At 36.8% G+C, this 24,341-nt stretch overlaps 2 protein-coding genes across 6 annotated transcripts; one reads left to right on the top strand and one right to left on the bottom strand.

Annotated features, from left to right (window-relative positions):
• Positions 1-1,309: 1,309 nt before the first annotated feature.
• zgc:103759 (U8 snoRNA-decapping enzyme) lies at positions 1,310-8,400 on the bottom strand. 5 transcript variants are annotated; one of them, XM_020922524.2, is made up of 5 exons: positions 8,278-8,400; positions 6,255-6,389; positions 4,495-4,535; positions 2,935-3,187; positions 1,310-2,205 (listed from the first exon to the last, which is right to left on the bottom strand). In XM_020922524.2, exons 1-5 carry the CDS (start codon positions 8,278-8,280, stop codon positions 1,966-1,968), a joined length of 672 nt encoding a protein of 223 aa, XP_020778183.1. In that variant the 5' UTR covers positions 8,281-8,400; the 3' UTR covers positions 1,310-1,965. The 5 variants fall into 5 exon arrangements, with proteins under 5 accessions (XP_020778183.1, XP_055021961.1, XP_055021960.1 ...); XM_055165986.1 differs by having other exon boundaries at positions 8,209-8,315; XM_055165985.1 differs by lacking the exon at positions 8,278-8,400 and adding an exon at positions 8,079-8,210.
• Positions 8,357-17,792, top strand: gss (glutathione synthetase). Its single transcript, XM_020922429.2, has 13 exons — positions 8,357-8,579; positions 9,854-9,992; positions 10,076-10,221; positions 10,733-10,808; positions 10,877-11,016; positions 11,664-11,780; positions 12,295-12,375; positions 12,460-12,537; positions 13,512-13,581; positions 14,607-14,801; positions 15,713-15,794; positions 16,215-16,401; positions 17,249-17,792. The coding sequence occupies exons 2-13, from the start codon at positions 9,864-9,866 to the stop codon at positions 17,370-17,372; spliced, it is 1,425 nt and encodes a 474-aa protein (XP_020778088.1). The 5' UTR covers positions 8,357-8,579; positions 9,854-9,863; the 3' UTR covers positions 17,373-17,792.
• Positions 17,793-24,341: the final 6,549 nt, after the last annotated feature.

The raw sequence follows: 24,341 nt of genomic DNA, 5'->3' as shown, positions 1-24,341 counted from the left end.
CATCCCTCTCTCTCTCGCTCCAAATGTTTTCCTCATGACCTTGTGTTATTCGCCCTAACAACGTGGTCACATGACTGCATCCTGCGATTGCAAGGTGCAGGCTGACAGAACACGGCATTTCCTCACGCTGGTATACGCTTACTCAAAACATTACCATGTTTTGGGCCACAAAGATCATGGTTTTTACTCAAACGCTTCCTGTCTGTTACTGCCGGATGTGGTGCAGTTTTTCCCTCCTGACAGCTGAGAAACAGACAAATATGATTTCTGTCTACCACAAGGGCCATTTCAGACATATCTGCATATATTTGATTAATACTGTTTTGTGAATCAAACATCTGCAGTGAGTAAAAGGGACACCTGTACTGTGATTGATATGAACGCTTAGGGAACATGGTGCATCTTTTCTTCTCTTTAACCCAAGCATTGGTTTAAGACAAATGGTTCTAGCTCACAGTACATGCAGCAATGATCATGGATGTTATGTATTCTTAAGGTGCAGGCTTTAACGTAAGCCCTTTTGGGGGATTTTGCTTCTTCCTGAGCCTACTTTTTATCTAGTGTGCTCCTTTTATTGTTACGTTATATAAGTGCAAAAAAAGAAACATTTGAAAGAATCTGCATTTTCATATGTAATAAAAAGTAATATTTAAATGTAATATGTATAAAATCATCAGTGTACACTTCCAGTTGTCTGGTCTTCCTCACAGCCCACAGAATAATCAGAGAATGAGGTTAGAAACATCTGGTGCAGCTACATTATATGCACCCAGGGTACATTTAAACAGAGTCGAGGCTGGGGCTGCAGGCTGGAGTAAGTCAGGACATAATTAATCCTCAGATTGCACCAATGCTGCGTCTGATTTCAGAAGAAAAACTATCAAGAAAACACAGAACATCTATGGGCTTCTGTTTAACTTGTGCCTTGGTGCTGTGTATGTTACCTGTTATGTATAGATATTATAGATCACAAAAATGCAAAAGGCAAACAACACACACACTTCATAAGTCATTTACAGTATTTTCTGACTACTTCTAGTGATTATTTTATTGTTCTATAAAACGTTACATCACCTGTAGGTATTGGGGACTCTCCTGTTGACAGCTCATCTATAAAAAGGTCAGAAGAAATATGCTAATGTCTAGCAGATTATTTTTATACTTGCTTAGAAGCAGAAAAAACGACTGACTGTGATTTTCTGAGTGAAACTTGAGGAAGGGTTTCTTAAGCATATAATAGGACACAGTGTGACAAAGCCTACAATTAACATATTTGTATTAATTAGGGGGTGCCTAACACTGAACTGTGTTCATCAAAACAGCATAGCCAAAGGATTGATGCCTATGTTGTTTTGGTGCGAACAAAACATAGAGAAGAGAAGAAGAAAAGGCCCAACTTGATTTTTATAACAGAGGATCTCAGTCTTTATTCAATCTGACAGTTTACCCTTCTGTGGTTTCAAAGACCCAAGTGGATATAAAAGCTACTAACATAAGTGCTAAGCCTCTACAGCCAATAATGCTGTATAAAAATACACAAATACAAAAATATACTTAAACGAGAGCTGCAACTGATAGATATAACAAAAAAAATAAAGTGGAGAAATCATTTCCTTTCTTCAAGATAAATACATTTTAAATGAAGTGCAGAGCCTTTTCTATTAATGGTGATATGACTCACATTTTTTCTTCCAAAGATGCAGTTAAGGTGATTATAAACCCCCTATTTATTATTACCAAAACAGAATAAGATTAATTATCAAGATAAGATCAATAATCATAAAGCAAGAATAGAGGTTGTATGGCATTGCTTCTTTTAAAAAAAAACACAGAATACATTAAAAAGAGCTCTTCAAATTTTGACAAAACAAACCTAAAAGTATAACTGATGATTACTTTTCTTCAGTAATACTTTGATCAGTTGTTGCAGCCCCCTGGAGGACATCTAGTGCATGTGCAGTAGAGTCAGTTCAGTTTCTCCTTTGTGAGTTCCAGGGCTGCTCTGAGGTCCTGTGCATTGTGTTTGTGCGTTTCCATCGACAGCCTGAGAGCTTTGAGCAAGTGTTTTGCAGGGATGAGACCAAAGCGAAGCAGATTGTCCACCAGCTGCAGCCGGGCGTTCCCAATAAAAGAGTGAGACAGGAACAAAGGGAGACCTCCTCCGCTTTTGGTTTGGTAAACTGGGACTCGGACCATTCCCAGCACCTGCAAAGAAGATGAAATATGATACTGAGCAAAGCAGAAAATTTTGAAATATGAATACAATAAAATATAGCCTAGGTTTTTAGGCATCAACAAAAATACTTCTATTTATGCATACAGTAATGTAGTTTGAGATGGCAGTTTTCTGTTTGGGGCAGTATTTTGCACTATATTTTATTTATATGCATTATATCTGCATCTGCATTTATCTGCATTGATGTGAAAGTGGAGGTCCTGAATTCAGCATTTCTATGGTTCGATAAAGTTTTCTTAAAGTTTTTCATTCACACATGCTTAACTCACAAATCCTGCATAATAAGCTGAGTTCTTCTCTCAAGCAGAAAACGCTCTGTTCCACCTTGTGATGTCATGTGGTAATACAGGAAGTGCACCACTGTGTTTTTAAACTCCATATACATATATACCTTCACTAGAAACATTTGGATGGGTTCAGTCCTGGAATTACCAATACCTACTGAACAAAAGGAAAAAGGAGCTGTTAACATGAAAACTACTGCTTCATGACATCACAAGGTGGAACTGAGCATTTTGAGCTTGTGAGATGTACACAGGCTAATAATAAAGGGTTACTCAAATATGTGTGAATGAAACAAAACAGAACTCCAGGTATGTTTTTTAAGATTACATCATTCTAACCCGACTTAAACCTCACAAGAGACAATTCAGCAAAACTTTTAAAACATTTAAAATAAAACTTAAGTCCACATTTACCTCATGTCCATGGTCCACAGCTACAGATGCTGCTGAACGCTCTATGTCGAGAATCTGTTCCTCCTCCATCTTTTTTACGTAAAAGTGTAAAATCAGACCAGAGGAAGATGATGATGATGATGAAGTGGGAGAAGCTGGGGCATAGCAGGATTCCACATGGTCATCCTCTGAGATGGGAACGGCCACTCCAATCTCCTCCAACAGCTCCCTGCTCAGGCCCTCTTCCAGGCTCTCTTTTGATGGGTTTACTATACTAGGGTTCCAAATGAGATATAAATTGGTAAACAGCATAATGAGCTTTAAAGGGCTCATATAACGCTATTGTCTGATCTATGTTATAATCTTGTTTCCTCATTACAAACATATCTGGAGTTGTGTTTTGGTTTATTTACACATGTAAACTGAGCTCTTCTCTCAAACAGAAAACACTCTGTTCCACCTTCTCATGTCATGTGGTCATAGAGGAACTGTGTTTTTAAACTCCATACACCTTCACTAGAATTATTTGGATTCAGACATGGAATTGAATCATAATCATCGAACTCAAAGGTAAAAGGTAGCTGTTAACTTGAAAACTATACATGAAATCACAAGATGGAACAGAGCATTTTGAGATTTAGAGATGTAGACAGACTATTCATAAAGGGTTACTCAATGTTTTAATTTTTTGATGAGGGAACAGCATTATAACATGGCTTAAAGCTCACAGAAGTCAATTTTGCGTAATGTAGGACCTTTAATGCTTGTACAAACCCACACACTAATATATGGTTAACGTCCGATTTTGTCTCATCACACAAACTGACAAAAGGTGCACTGTGTAACTTTTCTGAAGGTGTTCCACAACCTGTTTGTCTCCATGGAGATGTTAATGCTTTAGTTTAAATTGTCCACAGTATAGAATTACACTAAATTGTCTCGCATTTGTGAACCTACAGGTGCTATTTATTGCTCAAAAATATCTTAAAAAACATCCATTCTTACAGTGGATGGGGTCGCCTCTCCATAGATCTAACCTGTAATTTGGTTTGTCCCGTCTCCATGGATATTAATAAGTTACATACAACAACCAGATAATGGACAACTATGTTTTGATGGCCTGTTTTGTTAAAGGTGCATAGAGTAACCTTTCTAGTGGAGGGTCTGCAAATGCTTTTCTCCATGGAGACATAACAGCTTTGTCTGAAATGTTTCGCAATAAACGTTTCTATCTTCATGAAGACGCGACTAGACTAAGTTACAGTAAGAATGCAGGTTTTTCTTGGTATTTTTGAGCTTTGAAACCAGCTATGACTGAATAAATGTAAGGTAAAGCTGTTTAATGTGATACTGTGGAACATTCCAGGCACAGCAATGACATATCCATAGAAACAAGCAGGTGACCAAAACCAAAAAGTTACATAAGGCACCTTTAATCCATGTTTTATTATAGTTACATTCACACACAAAAAAAATCAGCTGGAGGAGTTCATTGTCCAAGTGTGTATCCATAGAGCCAACATGCTTCAGAGCAAACTGTACCTGCTGAACTCTAGAGAGGACAAAAGCAGTCGGACTTACCCGCCAGGGAAACCCAGCAGACCGTCAAAGCGCATCTGCATCTGTGGAAGTGACAGGCTCAAACTCTAACACCTCTGAACACAACACTGACCTCGGCACTCACAGATATGCATTTTATTATGAATGTAAAAAAATGTACTGTATGTGCACTGTGTAACCTTGCTTGTCTCCATGGAGATATACATACTGTTTTGCCTTGATTATTTCACAGCATAGAAATAAACTTGGTAATCACAATGGACACATGCTAATTGTCTATGGAGAAGCAAGATTGCACACAGTAATAATTCATGTTTTTAAAAGGTGCACTGTGTAACTTCTCTGGTGGAGGGTCCGCTCACTGCTTGTCTCCATGGAGATGTTACTGCTTTGCCTGGAATGTGCTAAAATATTGGCCTGATTCATCAGACGGATTCACTTTGTGGAAACGTGGAGAAAGTAGTATTAGGATTAGTTCAATTGACGGTAGGTGGGTACTTTTTTCATTTAACCAATCGCTGCTATTTGGTCGTGACGTATGTAATGCACCGCTAACAGGGCTATCTGGTATATCTTTTCCCAAATCCTGTAGGAATAAGGGCAATAATGTCTTTCCCCTAAAATTCACCAAACATTCTCCTTGCTCTGGCTTTAAATCCTCAACCTCAGGAATCGTTGCCAACACAGAATGTATGGCTCTTCGCTGATTGGCTGGTGCCCGGACTCACACTTCTGGGGTTCTTGCAAACGGTCTAGTGTATTCCGATTCCTGACCTAGTCGCTAGAGAGAAATGAAAATGAGTGGAGGTACTAGGGTGGCACCAGTAAAACATGGTCTTGGACTTGTCTATTTCCATAAAAACAAGCATGTGACACCACCAAGCTAAATTACAGGCCAAATCAATGGAGAGGTGACCCCACCAACAGCAAAAACACACATATTTCAAGGTATTTTTGAGCAATAAAAACAACTTTAATTGAATGGATATGTTTAATGCTGTACTGTGGAATATCCCAGACAAAGCAATAACATCATCACAGAGACAAACAGGTGACAGACTCTCCCCAAGGAAGGTTGCACAGTGCGCCTTTAAGGTATTTTTTCACCTGTAACTGAACCAATACAAGGGAGATATGTTTAATGCCCTACAGTGGAACATTTCAAGCAAAGAAATAACATCTTAGTGGAGACAAGCAAGCAGCGGACATTCCACCTTAGAAGTTACATAGTGCACCTTTAACATCCAATTCAAATCCAATCCAACATTATTTGAATAGGACATTTAACCAACACAAAGTCTCCAAAGTGCAGCACAGAATAGGCACAACATAAATTAACACATTAAATACAATAAAGCATAAAATAAATAAATAAGCACGTCATAAAAAAAACATAAAAAAATAACAAAATTAGCAAATAGAAAATAGCTAATAAAATCAATAAAAGACAGTCAGAGGACCACACAATTCTCATGCCGTGTTAAAAGCCAGTGAGTAGTGTGTTTTTAAACTTTAAAGAATTGAGTGAAGGGGCACTGATGGTAGATGACCAAAATGAACAGTGAGTGGGGAAAAAAAACAAAAAACACCCATATGCAGTATATCTTCCTGTCCAGAATGGCATTTTATATCAGTGTGAGAACAAGATACAATTTGGGTATGATGTAATGAATAATGCACCAAACTGTAAAGCGACTGAAAAAGTGCTATATAAGACGAGTGCGTTATTATTATTATATGACAAATTTTGACAACTGTGAGAATATTACTCTTGTTCTTACCAGTATAATGTGTCTAATAGGGGTCCGTCTGAACAGCTGACTCTTGGTGTCAGAGTAGAGCATCACGTGGCAGGCATGTCTGTAGCCTGTGCACGCCAACGCTTCAGCCCTCGACAGCTGTCCACCACTCGCCATCTACAAATGCACACACAAATACAGAGGGGAGAGTACAGTCACAGTCCAGTGATCCCTGTCTGCTTCTGCCTGGATGAATGAAGTCTTGTCATGTGTCAGTCCCTCAAACTACAGTGCTATAATCCCAGCTTCACTACTAATATTCTGAACATGTTTCATACACTGAGAATCGTCTGGATCCGGTTTACAGAACCTGGAACAGTGTGCTGTTTATTCTGAAAGAGTAGAGGATTAAAGGGAGAGGTCTGTGAATATAAAGCTTTAGCTCCATCTGCTGGGATGGGGTAGAAACTGAAAAACTATAGAGAGTGGACTAAGGGAGCGTGACATTACCCATAGTGTTCAGCTCCAGTCAAATGAAGCTCACTAGGCTGGCAGTTATACGAGTGTATCAGAAATAGGAATTTATTTACGGACAAAATAGTGAAATAAATAGTGAAACATTTTAAGATCAAAACGGTGATAGTTTTTCAATCTAAATTCAACTGGAGTCGATGGACTATTTGGAACACGGCGATTAGCTGGTTAGCTATATCCATTTATTTATACAGTTTATGTATGAGACATTAAATTATTTTATTGTACTGTAACATCCCTACTTTAAAGATGGACTTTTTTTTTCCAATATCCAATTTTATTTTTCCACAATTTTAAATTATAATCCCACAATAGGCACTTATACGTATACGTGAATATGTGCATGCATTTGACATATATTGTGTATCCTAATATGTGAAAACTGTGAACAAACATCCAAAGAAGCTGAGCAAGCTTGAATAATATGGGGTCCATCACCACTGCGTGATTAATTTAATGGCTTGACAGATTACTTGACATAACAAAAAATAAGTAATAATAAGTAATAATAATAATAATGATGATAATAATAATAATAATAATAATAATAATAATAATAATAAACGCAAAAGGGAAAAAATTAATATGAGAAAACAATAATAATAATAAAATGAAATTAAATAACAATTTTAATTAATAAAATGAAATAAAAATAAAAAAATGAAATAAAATGAAGTGAAAGGTTCTGTGTTCTTTTTTGCTTTTAGATTAATTAGATTTAGTATTATTATTATTACACATATATACATACACATACTTTTTCTTTTTTTACCACCAAAGACAAAATACGGCACTGCGTAACTATATTATGAACAAACAGCAACTTGCAAAAAGAACTTTAGCTAAGCAACTCAACTCGCAATTCTGGTGGGGAGTCTGTCATCTGCTTATCTCCACTGAGATATTTTGTTTGGAAGTTAGGCATTGCCTTATATTCTATTACAAGTGTGTTTATAGCCCAAAAACACATGTATTCTTTTGTGAGCAGAGCCGCCCCTACACAGACCTGACCTGTAACTTGGCCTGCTTGTCTCCACGCTGATAGAAGTTTAATGCCATACTGTGGTACATTCCAGGCTGAAGATTAACATCATGAAGACAAGCAGGTGACAGACTCTATCAGAAAAGTTACAAAGCACATCTTTAAGGAGGCAGTAATGTAATAAATACATCATTTTTTATAAAATTAAGTTCAAGAGAACTTCAAAGAAGTTCATTTCGATCTTCTAGTATTGTTTCCAAATAAAGGTTATTTTAACAGACTAGTGTGTTGTTTTAAGGTATGTGTAAACAACACAGTGGTATTTTGAAGAAAAAAAAGTTCCACGTTACTTGTATGTTTCGATTAGCACGTGACATTTGAGATTGATACAGGAAACAAGCCCAAGCAAAGGGACTGGAGTGGAAAATTAGCTCGTACACTGAATGACAACAACGCAGACAGCTTTGTTGCACTAAATACCTTCAGCACAGAAAAACGCGGTCAAAACGCTGAGTAATGCTGGATAAGCAGATAATTCACCCTTCATACCATGCGCAGACCACGGGAGGGTGCAGCCCTGTTCGTGTCGGTGAATAACAAACATTTTCATTGGTTGAAAACACAGGAAGTGCCCGGTTCATCCAGCCCATGAAGCGTGCTTCAGCCACTGGTACTCCTGTTTCAACCACGGAACAAAACCGTAAAGTAAAGTCCATTCGGGATTCTTTTATTTAATGTACAGGTGTTTTTACTGGTGCATCGAGTGCATCAAACCAAGATTAAAGTTTGGACACAAGGACGCAGCCTGTCACATACTGAGATATATTGCTGTCGGTCTCTGTTTTCTTTAGGTAAGTAGCCTACTCCCCAGGTCAGGTTAGACTATAAGTTCGTTTTTATTTTCTTTGGTGAAGTTGGCTTCACATTGGACGTTGTATATTCACCTGTGCAACAGCGGGAGCTCCCTCTCCCTGTGCCCGGCTCAGTGCAGCCCGGAGCGGGGAGCTGTGCTCTGAAGTGCCGCTGTGTCTGCTGTCAGGGACCGTCAATGAATGACTTTCGTGAAATGATTAAACCCAATTGTGTAAAAACACTTCAAACTAATGAAAACAATGTATAGTGAATATATATTTTTAAACACATGTGATATTTTTTGTATTTTATTCATATATTTTTGGCAGTTTGCTTTATGTTTTTTTCTGTAGCTTTCAGGTTAGGTGACCTAGGAACGCCAAACCAAGTTATTATAGTAGTCCAAGTCCCCAGGTATCACGCACCGTTTGGTTTCCAGAATTAACTCTTTGTGGGATGTTAAGGATTTTCTTCCCTTTTCTTCACTCTGCTCTTGAGGTGATAATTTTCCTCCATGACCTCTGTACTCCTTCCAGCCTCCAGTTTTTGCCTCTGACCATACAAGCTGGGGCAAGCTTGACCTGCCAATACCTGTCAACAGCCTCAGGAGTTCTACTAACCAACAAGGTCCGATAGGGCTCTTTCAGCCTGACGGTATCCCTTATTTTCAGCATCTGCCACCGGGTGTAGGGGAGCTAGGCACCGGCGCGCAGCACTGAAGCACAGCTACGAGTGACCGCTTTGACAGTGGAGGCAGAGAACGCGGTCCACTCAATAACAATAAGACTCTGTGCCCCCTTCTTTCTGGCTTCCTGTCCTGACTGTGAATCCAACTCACCACCAGGTGGTGATTGGTTGACAGCTCTGCCCGAGTGTCCACATGACAGGACAACAGTCAGTGTCCTGGTGCCATTGCGCTGATGGACACCCTTGTGCTTGAACACTGTGTTTTGCTTTGGACACAGAATAACAGATCAGGTAGGCCATTCTTCACCCCTCTCTAGGTGTCACAGAGGTTTCCGTTGAAGCCCAGAACAATGCTGTCCCCGGCTGTTGCATTGTCCCCCTAATTTTTACATTTCAGAGAGTTCAGAGTCCAGTTGTATTCATTATACTGCTTAGAGCTGTAATAACTATTTTATTTAGCAACTGATTGATTAGATTTTTTTATATTCAAAGACACATGTTTACACCCATTCAGATAAACAGGAACAACTCCAAATTCAGTTTCAAACATGGGAACATTTATATTATTTCTGCTCTTGTGCCACAGGTCAAGCAACATGGCCCAGGAAATACATGACATGATGAAGGATACAGCACTGGTGGCAGACCTATCAGAGCACGCCAAAGATGCTGCACTTTTGAACGGTGTACTAATGAGAACAAAAGAAGCACCCAACTCATCAGAGGTAAACTGACATCAACAGACAAAGCACATCCTCAACATCTACTTTCTTTACAAAAGTCCATTGTAAGTCCATTTGTTTTGCAGGTGGTGAGTTACGCGCCCTTCACCCTCTTCCCCACACCTGTGCCTAAGGCTGTGTTCCTGCAGGCTCTGGAGGTACAAACTCACTACAACCGTCTAGTTGACAAGATCAGCCAAAGCGCAGACTTTCTAGAGGAGGCACTGTCAAGGTAGACGTTTTGTATTCTAAAAACACAACTGTATTAGAACTTTGAAAAGATATCATAGCATTTATGTATTTCTGGTTTCGGTTTTATTTCTATGAGGCTGAGCAGAACAAAAGGAGGTATATTATGAAAAATACACTTTAATGAGCTTTTAATTATCATCATCAATACTCTATCAGTACTTACCTAATTGTGATTATTTTAAAAGTCCCATATTATGAAAGATTGACTCTTGTGAGCTTTTAGCCAGGTCAAAATGCTCTGTTCCACCTTGTGATGTCATGTAGCGGTACTTTTCAAGTTAACTTAGCTACCTTTTACCAGAGCTGAAATTATCAATATTACATACACTCATTATAACATAAATCAGAAAATAGCGTAATATGGGCCTTGGGTCATGGAATTGGTGAAGTTTTGTTTAGTAGTTTTCACGTTCTCATCTACAAATATTCAAATTTAAGCACAAATTCTTCTCATAGTCTTACATTTGTATAATCTTGTTTTTTCTATCTAGTACTGTAGAGGTGGATGAGTTCACATCAAGACTGTTCAAAATCCACAAACAGATACTGAAGGAAGGCCGCTCTCAGGTATGTTTTAGTAACCAAATTGTGCTTCATCCAGTTCATTCTTCTTTACATTCTTCTGTTCTTTCTAGTCTGTGGTCCTGGGGCTGAACAGGTCAGACTACATGCTGGACCAAAAGGAGGATGGGGCTTCCGCACTCAAACAGATTGAAATCAACACAATTTCGGCCAGTTTTGGAGGGCTGTCTGCAGGCATTGTCAGTGTACACAAGTAAGTTCTAATAAATAAATAAAACAGAACTACTGATTTCTATAGTTTAAATCTTATTATATTATGAAACTGATAATAGTCATCTTGAAACCTGACCAGTGGTGGAACGTAACAAAGTAGAAGTAGTAAAGTACAGAGATGTCTGTACTTTATTTAGGTCCATTTAAATTTTAAATAAAGGTCGATTCTTTTTACTTTTACTTCATTATATCTGTGCTACATTTTTGGACAAGATTGAAAAGTGAAAGTGTTTTTATCATTGTTTGAGACCTCCTCAAAGAGCTCAGTGTTTATTTTTAAAATGTTCATAATTGAGCAAACAAATATATAACAATAAATAAACAAATTAAAACACCTGGAATAAAAATATCCTTTTCTGTTCAAATCTGTATCAAAATCCCTAAACTTAAAGCTTTATTAGATCTCAAAATCTGCGCAAAATTAATTTAGATACAAGTACAGTTTTAAACCGGTACTTTAATACTTTCACTTAAGTAGATTTTTCATGTGATACTTTTACTTTTACCTGAGTATTTATATGCTCTGGTATCTGTACTTTTACTTAAGTAACATAATCAAGTACTTCTTCCACCATTGAACCTGACATTTATGGAGAAAGACTGCTGATGTTGATATTTGTTCATTAGACATGTTCTAAAAGTGGCTGGGCGTTTGAAGGACAGTATGGCCATTCTGGACAACAACCCAGCAGCAGGTCTGGCCCGAGCCATCGCCAAGGCCAAGGAGCTGTACGGATCAGACAGGTACAATAATTCATGACCATGTATCAAACATTTTGAAGGTCCTATATGACACAAAATTGACTGAGTTTTTATGTTAGAATGTTGTTACCTCATCTAACTCATCATTGGAGTTGTGTTTTGTTTCATTCACACATGTTCGAGTAATCCTTTATTACTAGTCTGTCTATATCTTCAAAGCTCAAAATGCTCAAAATGCTCTGTTCCTGTCATGAAGCAGGATTTTCCAAGTTAACAGCGACCTTTTACCTTTAGGTCAGTAGAGATTGGCAATTCCAGGGCTAAAATGATCTAAGTGTTTCTTGTGAAGGTGTGTGGAGTTTAAAAGCACAGTGCAACATTTCCTGTATTACTACATGACATCCCAAGGTGGAGTGTTTTCTATTCTCTAAATATGTGTTAAACATGTGTGAATGAAACAAAACACAATTCCAGATATGTTTTTGATGAGAAAACAACATTATAACATACAGTAGATCAGAAAATAGCGTAATATTTAATTATGTTTTTTTCACAGAGCAGTGGTGTTGGTCCTGGTGTCTGACACTGAGCGAAATATTTATGACCAAAGATGTGTTGAGATGGAACTGATGAAGCTGTAGGTGGTTAACTTCCTATGTACTAAAATATAGTATTTGGACTTGTAATGTGTAAGATTGAACTTTTTTTTTTTTAATTCCAGAAATATCTTCACAATCCGAAGAACATTTGAAGATGTGCATTCACGAGGCTCATTGGATCAAGAGAAAAGGCTTCTTATGTAAGATTTTATCACTACTTTAAATACGTACTTCAATTATGCCCAGAGGTAAAATCGGCTTGTTTTAGCAAGAATACTGCCATACTGCAATACTTTCTTGTAACTTCTTGGAAACACATGGCAGCATCTCAAATAAGTACTTACAGTAAAGGTTGTATATTATGCCAAAGTCTTCAGGCTTTGTTAGAATGTTGTTACCTCTTCAAAAACACACTTGGAGTTGTGTTTTGTTTCATTCACACATGTTTGAGAAACTCTTTATTTTTAACCTGTGTACATCTCCAAAGCTTGAAATGCTCTGTTCCACCTTATGACATAAAGAGTTTTCAAATTATCAGCTATGTTTTACCTTTAGTTTAGTAATGGTAATTTAAGGTCTGAAATTGTCCAAATGATTCAAGTGAAGTTTTATGAAGTTTAAAAACACAGTGGAAAGGAGCACTTCTTGTATAACCAGATGACATAACAAGGTGGAACTGAGCATTTTAAGTTTGAGAAGAGAACGCTTACCCACCAACCATGAATATTTAAACATGTGCAAATGAAAAAAAAAAAACCACAATTCCAGGTATGTTTGTGATGAGGAAACAACATTATAACATAGATTAGACAACATCTTAACATAGGTGCTTTAATTATGTAATTCCATTTTACACAGAGATAAAACTGGCCCGTTATAGCAGAATTACTTTCATAACTACTACTACTAAGTTCTCATAAATACGAGATGACAGTATCTTAAATAAATACTTACATTTTCACTGTGTAACTTTTTTGGTTAGGGGTCCGTCACCAGCTTGTTTCTATGGATATGTCATTGCCTTTGTCTCCATGATAATAGAAAGGTTTAATACCATGCCATACCAGACATAGAGGAATGTAGAAAAGCATTTGACGGACCCTCCACCAGAAAAGTTACACAATGCAACTTTAAAGGATTGTGCTGTTAGTGCTATTTACTCTTTTTCTTTTAGAGATGGCATGGAGGTTGCTGTGGTGTACTACAGAAATGGATATGTCCCTCAGCAGTATGCGTCTCAACAGGTTTGAATTGATTTAAATTACTTGACTTGCATAAACATACCACACATGATTATCACAGTGAATCACTGAAACAGACTTAGGTCATGTATGTGCTAAAGTGGGCATTACTAAAGTGCGTCTTATTGCGGGCCAAACTTCAAACTTCACTTTGTAAATTTCACTCTTCTAAATATAAATAATCAATTTTATATAGTTTTGTTTCAGTGGTTACGGGCTGTTGCGGAGTCTGACCGTATTTAATCACAGATGGGAGGTTAATGTGATGAAACTATATTATTCTATTCTGAGCCAAGAGCCACATGCTTCCGAGAGTAAAACAAACTTTCTTATGCATGGCTGCCCAGTGTGCCTGCTGTTTGGCTAAAGATTTTAAAAACAAAATGCTTCGCAAATTCAGTTCAGATCTAATTATTCAGAAACCTCATCACTTCAGAACTGACATGATTCGAAAGCTCAAACAAAACATAATTCTAGGTATGTTATTGATGAGGTAAGAACATTATAAGATGGATTAAATGTGCACTTGTAACTTTTCTAGTGGATAGTCTGCCACCTGCTTGTCTCCATGGAAATGTTATTGTTTTATCTAAAATGTTCTGCAGTATGCATTGACCCCATTTATCACAAGGGAGACAAACAAGTTACAGTACTACACTACATTACAGTTCAGATTAGTTCAGGAATTATTATGTTTTTGAGCAACAGAAACACCTATAATGAATAAACGCTAGATGGATATGTTTAATGTCATACCATGGAACATTTCAGGCAGAGCAATAACATCTCCATGGAGACAAGCAAGTAGGTGATCCTCTACCAGAAAAATTGTGCAGTCCACCTTTAAAGCTCACAAGAGTCAATTTAGCATAATATTGGATCTTAAAAATAAAACATATTGTATTGATAAGTATATAGTATATAGTAGAAGTAGATATATTTATGTAAGAATTTATAAGGGAAGCAATAGCAAAATTTGGAAATTTTTATTGTGTGTTATATTTATTCTAACGATCGATGTCTTCTAGGACTGGGACACTCGGCTGATGTTGGAGCGATCCCATGCTATAAAATGCCCAGATATTGCCACTCATCTGACTGGCACCAAGAAGATCCAGCAGGTGTTGGCCCAGCCCGGAGTTCTGGAGCGGTTCTTTCCCAATGAACCCCAAGTGGTGGAGCAGATCAGAGCCACCTTTGCGGGTCTCTACACTCTTGACATGGTCAGTCTGGACTCCTAATACTAGGCCTCTCACGATAAGTACAATATCGATTTATCGTTCATGTAGTAGTATTAAAGGGGATAATTGATATTAAAGAGTTAAAGCAGGACTCACATGGCCTTTGTGAGTATTTGGTTTTGACTAGAAGTACAGTTTCAGGGATCAGCTCAACAAAGGTTGAGAAATATTACCAATCCAATATAATAAATTATCTAAGTTAATTAATTAATTAATTATTACACCATTGTTCTGAAGGTTTGTTAATTCTTGTCCATGTCAGTGACCCATATCTGGAAATAACATCACTATTCACTAAAGCAAACTGTGGTTTATGAATATTTATTGACCAAGTTAAACAGACAGCATTTAGATATGAAATATGCAAATGAGCGTAGGCTCCTCTTCTCTGGTGTCTAAAGATCTGAGATTAGATAAAACTTTAAGAGTTATCGAAGGTTATGTGTCTTAGCTGATCAATTAAGACAATTTGTGACACTTGCACATGGTCATTCATCCTTGAGAGTCATACAAAGCATAGAAAATTTTATTTAAAATTTTATTCTGATACCATGGCAACAGTGAAGCAGGTGCTTCTCACAGTTTCATGGTCAAAACAGGGACACTACATTCAATATAAAAGCTGGAACAAAATATTTTGGGGCTCAATTTTTACTCTGTAGTTGTATTCCTTTGCAATAATGATGAGACTTTTGCCATTTTTATATAACGTAATAAGATGTAAAGGTGCATTGTGTAACTTTTCAGTGGAGGGCCCATTTTTACTAATTATTACTGCAATTATTCTGCTATGTAAGGTGTCTTGCTTTAAAATGTGTTATCGTGACAAGCCTACCTTGTATCACTGAAACTGTGGTGTATAGCAGTGCTTCTAAAGTGTCTGTTGTCACTAGGGTCCAGAAGGAGACAAAACTGTTGCAATGGCCTTGAAAGATCCTGAGCGATATGTGTTAAAGCCTCAGAGAGAAGGAGGAGGTAGAGTATGTTTTTATATATATATATATATATATATATATTATTAACAGATTAGTTCCATATTAGGAATAAGAATTTATTATGGGCAAAATATCAAAGTAAAAAGATCAGGATCATGTAGAGTGGTTAATAAGAACATTTTAAGATCAAAATGACGAGGCTCACTGCAGCAGTTACAGAGAGAGGGGTGACAATTTTGTAATGTCAAGTCAATTAGATCTAGAGTCCATGGAGCCAGAAGTGCTTTGAAATGGCTTTACTCTAAGAGGACATTATTTACAGCTTCCAGAAAAATCACCTGATCAATAGTTGAATAATGAATGCAAAATATCCACAAATGCAAGGTGCATCGTGTAATTTTTCTGGTGGAGGGTCCATCAAATTCTGCTACTTGGTTAATTTGTGACTTTAATTTTGCAGGTAACAACATTTACGGAGACGAGATCTGCAAGGTGCTTCAGGAGGCAAAGGGATCAGAGAGGACCATGTATATTCTGATGGATAAAATCAAACCTACACCTTCACAGAACTACCTCCTGAGACGAGATAGTCCACTCACTGTTAGCAACTGTCTGAGCGAGCTTGGGGTGTTTGGAGCGTACGTCAGGTATGTAAAAAAAAAACATGCGCTTACTTTAAACTTAATCCTCACAAAACCTGTTTTGACTGTGTGCAAAAGCGCCTGTGTCCACATTTTTCTATCCACCTTATTCCGCCCCACTCACTTTTGTCTCTAAATGTTCCTAAACTGCACTTTCTTGTGATGGCACTTCTGGTTTATGGAGATACGCAAGTGTCTTTTTTATCAAATAAATATCATGCCATTCACAAATACATTCCTTGGTCCAGAAACAAATATAACGACATTCACAAATATAATTTATGACTTACAAATAAACATAACAACATTCACAAAAGCATTTTTCGACTCAAAAGAAAAAACACTCAACATTTTCTTTTGAGTTGAGAAATGCTTTTGTGAATGTTGTTACATTTATTCGTTAGTCATGAATTATATTTTTGAATGTCGTTATATGTGTTTCTGGACCAATAAAGGTATTTTCAAGATATTTATTTGATAATAAAGACACTAACCTATCTCCATATTGGTTAAACATGGATCCAATTAATTTCAATGGAGAGTTTGGGAAAGGTATTGTATTTAAATATGACAAAGTAGGTTCATTAAAATTTTAAATGTTGAGAGTTCATGTGCACCAACAAGTCAATACTGGACTGATTCTCTGGGAGGCTTTAAAATGGCTTTATAGTCCCTATTGAACTCATTTGCTGTCAAAATCAGAAGCCCCATACAAAATAGTACAGCCTGAATTATGACAGCAACTTCTGGAATAAGGTCATTTCTGACTGATCTGTATCCATCATGATTTCAGATGGAAATGTGGATGTAATATCTAATTTTCATATTAATTATTAATTGTCTTTGTTTCCAGACAGGGAACAGAGATGGTGATGAATGAGCAAGTAGGACACCTGCTGAGGACTAAAAGTTCAGTCCATGCAGATGGAGGTGTGGCAGCTGGAGTGGCAGTGCTGGACAATCCCCTGCTTTACTGAAACATGGCAGCTGATGTGTATGATGAGTCTGTATATGGCCCAACAGTGTCTCAGGCCACTGTGCCAAGTTCTGTTTAATGGTCTCGATTTGAACACTCTGTGTGAAATCTTCATGGTAGTTTGAACTGCTGTCTATCTGATACTGTACATTCCAATCATTGACCGCGAGATAGTTTATTTCCAATGGAGGTGCTGCCATCATGTGGTCACTAGTCATAAAACTCACATTTCAGCTCACATTTCAAGACAACCTTGGTGAACCCGGTAAGTGCTGTGAAGTACTACATACTTCTATACAACGTGTATGAATACAAAGTATAAAACAAAGCTTAATCAGATCTATTTTAATCAAGTTATTGTTATTATAAAGTTTATAAAGTGGAATTTTTAGGTTTGACAATAAATTATTTTGTCTTCTAAGCATCTGCTACCCTTTTTCTCACTGTACAAAATTTTTAATAATGGTTCCCTTCAGGTGCACTGTCTAACTTGTCTGTTAGAGGGTTGGTTACCTACATGTCTCCATGGAGATGTGCCGAGAATGTTCCACAGTATGGCCCTAAGTTTATGAATCTTCATGGCAGCTTGCAAGACAAATTACAGATTAGATTTTGTGGAGAGGCAGAAAGAATTAATGTTTTTACACCTGTAGTTTAATAAAAGTTTAATAAATGCAAGACAGATTAGTTTAATACCATTTTGTGGACAACTGAAACCAAAGCATTAACATCTCCATGGAGACAAACAGGTTGCGGCACCCTACATAAAAGTTACACAGTGTACCTTTAATATCCCTTGATGAAGACTTCCAAAGCTGTTTTAATTAACCACGTATGCAAGGGATACATTGCGCTCCTACACAGGGTAATATACATGTGTTATCTTATCATTCGTATAGTAAAGTTGGAAATTGACCAACCGAATACCGAATCCCAGACCCTATTTTTTTTTTTTATGTATTTATTTTTATTTATTTATTAATGTTTTTATTTTATTTTATTTTTTATTACTATAGTTTTTTTTTTTTTTTGTTTTTATCCTACACCTAACCCACGGAAAAACAGAAATCGCATCAATTTTGGTCCACGTGACTTCCCGTATCGGCTGTGTTCACTGGGTGGATGTTTTGAAAGCGGCGCGTTGTGTTAAATCGTGGATCTACGCTTATAACACTATTAGTTCAGCTGTCATCAAGATAAAATGCCGTGAAGAAAACAGGAGTGAAGGCTGTCCCCGGCTCCACCAGGATGGACAGGCGTGGTAAGGCTGTTAAAACGCCCATAAAGTCAACAGAGACACGGAGGGGGGCTCAAAAAGACATGACACAGAGCAATGCTGTTTGCTAACTGTTAGCTACCAGAGGGGTTCGAGGTTACATGATTTTATAGATTATTAGATTAGATTTAAAAGGTCTATATTCAAAAATATATATATTCTTGTGAGCTTTAGCTAAAGGAACAATGTGTAACTTTTCTGGTGGAGGGTCCGTCAGGTGCTTTTCTCCGTGCAGATGTCATTGCTTTGTCTGTAATGTTTCACAGTATGGCATTAAACCTTTCTATCTTCACGGAGACCAAACCAGACCAAGTTACAGGTCAGATCTGTGGACAGGCAGCCCCGCTCACAGACAGAATGCTTGTTTTGTTAGGTATTTTTGAGCTAAAATACCCCCCGTACTTTAATAAATGTAAGGTAGAGCTGTTTAATGTCATACTGTGGAACATTCCAAGCAGAGCAGTGACATCTCCATAGAAACAACAAGGTGACAGATCCCCCAACCAAAAAGTTACACAGTGCACCTTTAAGCCATGTTATAATAATGCTGTTACCTCCTCAAAAACAGACCTGGAGTTGAGTTGTGTTTTGTTTCATTCGTGTTTGAGTAACTCTTTATTATTAGTCTGTCTACATCTCCAAAGCTCAAAATGCTCTGTTCCACCTTGTGATGTCATACAATGGTGGTTTTGAAAATAACAGCTATAAATAAGTTTTTGTTATTCTAGTGAAGATGTACGGAGTTTAAAAATATTGGAGCACTTCCTGAATTATCACATTTCATCACAAGGTGGAACCGGGTGCTTTCAGTTTGAGAAATTACTGATAAAAATGCAGGGTTTGTGCGTTAAACATGAGTAAATAAATAAAAACACAACTCCAGTTTGTGATGAGGAAATGTTATAATATAGATCAGAAAATAGTGTAATATGGGCCCTTTAGCGCTTTTATCTTATTTCTTTATTGTGTGTTTATGGTATTACTGTACTTCAACACCACAAGATCAACATTATGGTAAAAGTGTCACACTGACAAATTGGGTTAGAAATTTGATACAGTCACAACGGAAAGGAAATGGAAAATAAATAATCTATAACTCATGTTTGAATAGCTTTCTGTTTATAAGCCTTGAGTACATTAGGTTAACAGTTTGTACTAGATTAGATTAAACAGAAGTGTCACTGATACGGCACTTGATAAACTTTATTATCCGGAAGATTAATTTATAAACAAGCATGAAACACATTATTGTTTTTTTATAGCAATGAATTAACGTTATTTGTGTGGTTTCCAACCTCACCATTGGCCTATATTATATATTCTTTACATGGTGTTTTGCTGACCTTTCTTCTCTGTGCTTTACTGCAGAGTCAATTCCCTTTTTCAGGTTGAATCCGAAACTATAGTAGTGGTGAATCGTGACTAAAGTAGTAAAGTAGTAAAGTACTGTATATGTATACATTTTACGCATCTGCTCTTAAGTAAATTTTAAAGTGCATACTTTTTTTACTTTTACTTTAAAAATTTGAGAGCAGGTATCTGTACTTTCTTCTCCACTATATGTTTGAACACTACTGAAAAGTGTTTTTTAATTAGTGTGAGACCTGCTGAAAAGGATGAGTTTAATTTTAACATGTTCATAGTCTGAGCAAACAAAAATATACAAATTAAAACAGATAGGAAAAAACTATAAATGCAGTTGTTTCAGTTGAACACAATTTAGAACTAATCCATATCAAAATTAGGAATGCACCAATCCAGCCTTTTCTGTTCCGATCCCGAAGATGATACTTTCAGTTTAAGTATTTGCCGATACTCGACATCAACCGGTACCAGTGTAGGGACTGAAAATAGCATTTCTTTCCTTTTAACACAAACAGCATAAGATAAAAAATTATCCAAATGTAGTTTGTAACGTAGAATAGCTTTGATGTTTTGGGCCAACATTGACCAGTAAATTGTCTTATTAAACCAGTTTATACAACAAAATGGGATATCGGCTAAACTGATATCGTGGGAGGCAATATCCGATCCACCAAAATGATCAATGTTGGCGCCGATATCCGATACCAGTATTGTATTGGTGCATCCCTTATCATAATTGTCACATTTGAAACTTTATTAGATCTGAAAATCTGTGTGAAACACCTTTTACTTTTTAATCTTTAAGTACATTTTTAAACACATAATAATAATATGTGTAATACTTTTACTTAAGTATCACACGAAAAAATCCACTTGAGTACTTTATTGCGCCGGTATCTGTACTTTTACTTAAGTAACAATATTGTGTACTTCTTACACCACTGATCACAACTTTCAGCGGGAAGCCATTTTGTAGGTTGGAGAGTCAACCATCCAATGAGCTGCTACCTGAGACAAGCTGAAATCAGACCCAAGGGAATTTTGGAAACTCTGCACTTGTTTATTTTACACATTTTCACCACACATTTCCCTCCCTGGATCATAGACTGTATAAATGAACAGAGCTAACTAATTTCACTATTTAATCTGTTAATAAATTCCTAACCCTAATATGGACCTGCCTCCAAATTCACCCTTTTAACTGCCAGCCTCGTGAGCTTCATTTGACTGGAACGCTATGGGGAAAGTCAAACTCCCTTAGTCCACTTCTTTATTCAGTCTGTGCTGTGGGCACTAAGGTTTGAAATCTAATGAGTCACCATCCGCAAGCAGCAGTTTTCACATGACCCTCTTTCCTTGTCATGTGCATTTGGCTTGACTTTGCCATTTTGTAAAAAACAAAACCAGACCAGACCGGTTTATGGTTGGTTTTGGGTTAATCATTTAATTTAAAAGGTGGAATTTACCATCTGCATGTGTATAAAATGCTTCCCCTAAGAAGAGTTAGGCATATACATTTTTTCAAGTATTACCTTCCATATTTATACCATTACACTTCTATATTTTGCACTTCAGTTGTTTTGGATGCATTGCATGGTGAACCCAAAAGGTATTGAAAAGGGTAGGCCACTTGAATTTAGTATTTTCTGCTCTTGTACATTTTAGATAATGAGAAAATATCATTATATACACACCATTGACCCACTATAGTTTTGTTTGTCACTTTGAATGTTGCGTCATCTGTGAAATTGCTAAAATGAATATTGTTAAAATGCTAAATTGTTGTAATACAGTGAATTCTTGAGTTAAGTCAATAATTGAAAATATCAGGGTCAGCAGTTATGGATTTATCTTTTGGATATTTCATCACAAAGTACAATGTAATCAAAAGGGAAATTTGGCTCTTCACATTCTTCACATTCTATCTGAAAACCACCAATAGAAGAACGTTGCATCCTCTTCGTGTTGATTTATTAACAAAGGTATTACTCTTAAATAATTTTGCCTACACACATTTTTACACATTTAAAGATTTATTCATTTAAATGGGTATTTGTCAGACTTTGTTTACCTTTTTTTTTTTTTTGAAGACATCCTGACCAAAAGCATTTATGTCAAAATTCTTGTAAAAGGCTATTAAAACATAACTTTTTGTCAATTCACCACAGACTGTCCTTGAAACAGTTCAATGGAGGGAAATCCCAGAGCTCTAGAACATGATGTAAACGTATACTTAGAAATATAAAAGATGAACCATGCAAAGCTTTTGTAATATTTTCTATGCTTATTCTAAGCTTATTTGACTCCTATAGTGTTTCATTCAAGTCTGTGGCTGTTGCTTTGTGTTGTCTGTACTCAGCGCTTCAGGCTGCATTTCAAGAAGGTCACTGTTTCTAAGAAAACCCTGACTAATGCTGTCTTTTTCCCTTTTCCGTTTAATTAAAAATGTGTCACCTTACACAAAAGGAAAAACATTATGAACAGTATAATGCAGCCTGTCGGACATCACCAGTATGTTACGGTTTGTTTATGTTTAGGGTGACCAGATTTTCAAAATCAAAAATTGGGACACTCCTGGTTTGGGTTGGTAATAATGAAATAGGTACACGAGTGTGTAATTGAGGAAAATTGTTATGTACTCAGCACTAAAGTGTGTCAGGGTAGTTGCATTTTCTTTGTGTTTTGGCCATTTTTAAGCAGTTTTTCTGTATTTTACCAAAACAAATTACAATTTAAGCATCTCTTACTACTATACTGTAGGCAGGTATCAAATGTGTCAAAAATAGGGACACTTATAAAAATATGTATAAAACTGGGACAAATCAATGGTTTTGGATAAATCTGCTGGGACGGGACACAGGGCTCAAAACGGGGGCTGTCCCGGGTAAATAGGGTCATCTGGTCATCCAATTTATGTTGCGACTGGTCTAACTGGCTGGTTAATTTCATCTTAATTACACAATCTAGATGTCTCAATTGAGTTTAGATGTAATTGTAGCCTTGGTAAACGCCTTTAGTCTTTGGAGAGGGGGATGAGCGTAGCCGGTTGGACAGGTAGAGCAGCGGAAGATCTCTCTCCTCTGGCCGGCGGAAGTGCGCTGCTGCGGCGAAGAACCGGGACAGGTGTGCGCTGATTTCATACCTTCATAACCTCATGTTTTGATAAAACTTTATGCATAAAAAAACAACACGTTTAGGAATTACGTAAGTACGTTTTCGGGTTTTTGCGGTGCGGAAACATCGCGTCATCTTTTGTTAGTTGCGTAGTTGTGTGGTTATTTCTTTCCTGGTTAAGCTTTAACTGCGTGTTTATTGTACTTTTAAATGGGCTTGTATAAGTTTAAAAGATATAGATAACAAGTATTTTTATCTGTGTTTTTTTTCTGACTGACTGGCGGGTTATAAAATTGTCTGGTTGCGTCGTTTTCAGCGTCAGTTTTCTCTTTTTGTTTTGAAACTACAAATCTGATTCTCAAAATGTCTTCAGGGCTGGTTAAAGTCTCCGCTCAAGACAAAAATACCTTGTAATTTGGCAACACATCGCATATATAACGTTAAAAAAATAAAATAATAGTGAAGTGTGCCCTACAGTCTATGGAAGTACTACTATCTTTTTCATTGATAAATAAAAATCTACGTTATATAATTTGTATTTTTATTGCCAGTACATTTTATTTAACTTAAATTAACTACTTGTTGGCAATAGTCTTGTTCGTTTGTTTTTAGGTGTGCCTCAAGGTACACAAACATTGCACATCCTACTAACTAGTTGTCCACATAATGTAGTTCAAGTCTCGTCTTGTGTATTCTTTGGCTTTTAACACTGCCTGAGTTGTGTGGTCCTCTGTGTTTCTGAGTTATTTTTATTTTCATTTCATTATTATTTTAGGACTGGCAAGGTTAAAGATACATTTTGGAACTTTTCTGGTGAAGGCTTTGTGTGGAATGTTTCACAGTATGGCATTAAACCTTTCTATCTTTATGGAGACCAAACCACACTATGTAAGTTACAAGTTTTCTGGTATATTTGAGCTATAAAGCCACCTGTAATTGAATAAATGTAAGGTAGAGCTGTGTAATGTCACACTGTGGAACATTTCAGGCAGAGCATTGATATATCCATAGAAACAAGCAGGTGACTGTCCCCCAACTATAAAGTTACATAGTGCACCTTTTAAATTGAGCATTCATACCTTGGATAATAAATAAATAAATACAATTTTATTATTTTATATTATATTACATCACATTATATTATATTATATGGTATTATAGTTTTATGATTCATACCCTCTGTTGTATTATCACTACATCACGTCATGCTCTACT

The sequence above is a fragment of the Boleophthalmus pectinirostris genome, unplaced genomic scaffold, assembly GCF_026225935.1.
Source record: "Boleophthalmus pectinirostris isolate CB_2022bp ecotype Guang Dong unplaced genomic scaffold, ASM2622593v1 HiC_scaffold_8, whole genome shotgun sequence".
Lineage (NCBI taxonomy): Eukaryota > Metazoa > Chordata > Actinopteri > Gobiiformes > Gobiidae > Boleophthalmus > Boleophthalmus pectinirostris.
The sequence above is the reverse complement of the archived record's forward strand: the minus strand, read 5'-3'. Positions and strand labels throughout refer to the sequence as shown.